Below are 3,876 nucleotides of genomic sequence, written 5' to 3'. Positions count from 1 at the left end.
CTCGGAGAAAATAAACGCTCGGGCGTTTATTCGAGGGGGGGGGGTTTTTTTTTTTTTTTTTTTTTTTTTTTTTCAAATGAGGCTGCATATGGAGTGTTTATTCGAAGCAGGGCGGGCGTTTATTCGGATAATAAATACGGTCAATACAGTTTATTTTTATACTCCCTGGTTCTACACAATTTTTCTATTGGGTCCACAAAGTATAGGCCCACATTTTGAAAATGGGCCCAGAATTCGATATATTGTGTAAAATGGGTCAACTGTTGCGTAAAATGGGTCCAGATTTCTAATATTTTGCGTAAAATGGATCAATTATTAAGAAAATGGGTCCAGATTATTCATATTTTTGCGTGAAATGGGGCAACTTTTAAGAAAATGGGTTCAAATTATTCTAATTTACACGTAAAGTGGGTCCAACCTAATTGTCCTACAGTGTTTGAAAATCCTGGCTATGGCATTGAATTGAATTGAATATACGGTACTGATTTTTGAATAGGCCTATTTAAAAAACTTGTGGGGGCGAGAGAGGTGGAAAAATGGTGGATACACCCCTTTTTACCCCCAGTTTTTAAATATTCATAAATCTTTATTTCATTGACCTTTCCCAAGCTTTTCATCACATCATCCTTTTTAAGTTTTAAAAAGGTCTGTTCATATGTTGTACAACATCAACATATCATTTTCTCTCCGGATTGTTTCTATAATGCCCTAATGGCGCTTCATATTGACTAGTTTTGCTGTTCTCGAATTAGACTTGCTTGTACTGACGCCCTGTGGTCTTTAAATTTTATCGATAACAAAATGGCGATGCATCATAGGTCGCAGGGTAATCCTCGGAAGAAAGTACAGGTGGGTTTAATGTGCAATATACATCGAATGTAACTAGGCCTAGATTATTATATAGTTTTAGAAGATGTGATTCCTATCAATTTAGCAGGCCTAGTATGTGCATATATAGCTAGGCCAGCTGCCGCGGGGTTAATGTCAAGTTAAGCCTAGCTAGGTGTAGGACTCACTCAGGTTGGGCCTAGCTAGTACAAGTAGGCCTCTGGGGGACTGGGGCCTAGCCTAGCTAAGTAGGCCAAGAATGTGTAGGCATGCCTTCCTGATCTTTTGGCTATGCCTGTAGGCCTAATGGGTAGGCATGAGGAAGTTCAGACTTTTGAGGAATATAATAATGTGGTGTGCCTTTTGATTTTGTATCTAACTAAATGAATGTATGAAAACATTTTAATTGTCTAAACTCATATCTAGGCTAGGCTAGGCCTAATTAAACTAAATTCTAAGTTTTATTTAGGCCTAATTTTGTTTTGGTTCTCTTTTGCATAATTGTCTTTTTATATATTACAATAGATAGGGCCTAGGCCTACTATGATCTTTATAAACTTAATGTAAATAATTATCAACTGAATGCAAATTTTATATTTCTATATATATTGTATACAATATTGATGAAATAATAATTTAGATTTTTTAATGATTAATTTTATAATAATTGAATGTTATTTTAATTTTCTATGTAATTTAATGGTTTTGTTTATTTTATTGTGATTTTTGTATGCTTGTATGTTATTGCTATCTACACACAGTGGCGGCGCGGGGGAAGGGGGCTTAATCCCCCCATCGGTGTGGTCAAGCCCCATCTGTGTGGTCCAACTGTTGGACCAAAAAAAAAATAGGCCTAGTTTTCCCATCCCAACCATTTCCGGCCATCTAGAAGTCCCAATTTTTTTTTTTTTAATCTTGTTTTGGGGGGGAGGGGACATCCCCTCCCATACCCACCCCTGGCCTTCAGCCCTCAGATAACGCTGCGCGCTATAGTTACACCTATAAATACTTAGCTCCCCCCAGTCGTACATCTTAGGCCCCCCCCCCATAAATTATATCCTAGAGCCTCCACTGTCTCTATATTTAAAAAAAAAACTATTGTAAATATCATCACAATTCATTCATTCTAATTCTTATATACATATGACTTACCACACCACAGTATTCAGCTTTAATATACATGAATTACGTTTACGTATTTGTCTGACCAGAGTCTGATGATGACGTGTGAGTCATCAAAACATGTTTTTAAAGCCAGGCACTCAACTACGCACAATAGTCTGCGGCCGACGCGATTTTATGGAGAACGCCATGACGCACACACAACATATCATTTTTATTGACAATCCTTTCAGACTGCTACCGACAATCAGCACACGGTGTCGCGTCATCTAACGCTCACACGGGAGCGGAGTTGGATTCGTCGGTCGGTCGACAGTCATACTATTGTCGTACGATGCTGTGAGCTTTAGTATAGTTCATTGTAATTCAGCATTACTGCCAAGAAGTATTTTAATTTGAATTGAATAAACTGTTTATTTATCTAAAGGCACTATAAACTGTTTATCTATCTAACAGCACTATTGTGTTTTCAGCTATGTTGTATTCTCTTTCAGGTGTCATTTGTAATTCGAGATGAAACTGAAAAACAACACAGGTCTGGAATCAATGCTGTTCAGTTTGATCCGGCGATGAACCGGCTGTACACGGCTGGAAGAGACTCAATAATTAGGATATGGAACATGGGAAATCAAAATGTAAATCAAATTCAACCTCACACCTGACATATTTAAAGGAATAAATTATGTATTCAACTAATTAACTTTGAAGTATATATTATGTATTCAATTCCCTTGTATTAATTATTAATCTGTTGTTTTCCAAAAAAATATAATGTATTTCTCATCAATGATACAACTCATAAAGGAAAGCATTTTCAGTAAGTTCAGTTTGATCCGGCGATGAACCGGCTGTACACGGCTGGAAGAGACTCAATAATTACAATATAGAACATGGGAAATCAAAATGTAAATCAAATTCAACCTCACACCTGACATATTTAAAGGAATAAATTATGTATTCAACTAATTAACTTTGAAGTATATATTATATATTCAAATCGCTTTTTTATTGGTACTGTGTAGGAGTCGTATTTTCAGTCCATGGAACACCATACGGATTGGGTAAATGACATTGTATTATGCTGCGATGGAAAAACATGTATGTATTTTTTGTATACCTGTCAAATATACATTTAACATAGTATCAAAATCAATCTGCTATTTAAATTGTGCAAATATTAATCGCAGAAAATATGCCTATTAAATACACAAAACAAAATATGTTTTTGTTTTTACACACCCAGGTTATTAAAGAACCTTTCAAACTGGTTAACTTATGTTAAAATTTTATTTATTTTTACACAGTTATTTTTCAACAGTAATATTAGATGCCAGAAAATATGCATAAATACTCAAAACAAGATCTGTTTTTATTTAAACAGCCAGGGTATTACAAAATCTCTTAATTACTGGATAAATTATTTTTAAGATTTTATTTGTTTTTGCACAGTAATATCAGCATCATCAGATGCCATGGTGAAGGTGTGGAATGCTCACAAAGGATTTTGTATGTCAACATTAAGGACACACAAGGTAAGTCTGTTTCATATCCTGGTCCTACTTTAACAGACCCGTGAGTGCCATTATTATGGTGTAAAATTGTACTTGTTGACAGTAATCTACATAGTTGTAAATATTTAGTTTTTCTCTTCTTAATTGGGAATTTGAATACCTCAACCATAGAGTTTACTGATTTTCACTTTTTTTTTTTGTAGGATTATGTAAAGGCATTAGCTTATGCAAAAGAAAAAGAATATGTTGCTTCCGGAGGTCTTGATAAACAGATATTTCTATGGGATGTCAAAACTTTAACAGCTCTAACAGCAGCCAACAACACAGTAACAAGTAAGTCTACAATAGACACATTCCACTAGTTTGGTCACGTTATGTATAGTGGGTATCAATTGTAAACAGGCAGCGTGAGTGT

At 35.2% G+C, this 3,876-nt stretch overlaps 1 protein-coding gene across 3 annotated transcripts in view; it reads left to right on the top strand.

Moving 5' to 3' along the window:
* Window positions 1-3,876, top strand: part of LOC117110508 (WD repeat-containing protein 48-like) — an 18,340-nt gene that overhangs the window by 1,248 nt on the left and 13,216 nt on the right. For 2 of the 3 annotated variants that reach the window (XM_033253250.1, XM_033253249.1), the window contains exons 1-5: window positions 743-849; window positions 2,445-2,585; window positions 2,973-3,048; window positions 3,400-3,482; window positions 3,665-3,794. In XM_033253250.1, the coding sequence (XP_033109141.1) occupies window positions 802-849; window positions 2,445-2,585; window positions 2,973-3,048; window positions 3,400-3,482; window positions 3,665-3,794 (478 nt within the window). In that variant the 5' untranslated portion in view covers window positions 743-801. Of the gene's footprint in view, window positions 1-742; window positions 850-2,444; window positions 2,586-2,972; window positions 3,049-3,399; window positions 3,483-3,664; window positions 3,795-3,876 lie in introns of those variants that run through there. The other variant, XM_033253251.1, reaches the window with a different exon arrangement.

This window comes from Anneissia japonica, unplaced genomic scaffold, assembly GCF_011630105.1.
Source record: "Anneissia japonica isolate Jap-2015-1 unplaced genomic scaffold, ASM1163010v1 scaffold3040_len1308831_cov196, whole genome shotgun sequence".
In the NCBI taxonomy this organism is placed as follows: Eukaryota; Metazoa; Echinodermata; class Crinoidea; order Comatulida; family Comatulidae; genus Anneissia; species Anneissia japonica.
Note: the sequence above shows the minus strand (reverse complement) of the source record. Positions and strands in the feature narration are given on the sequence as shown.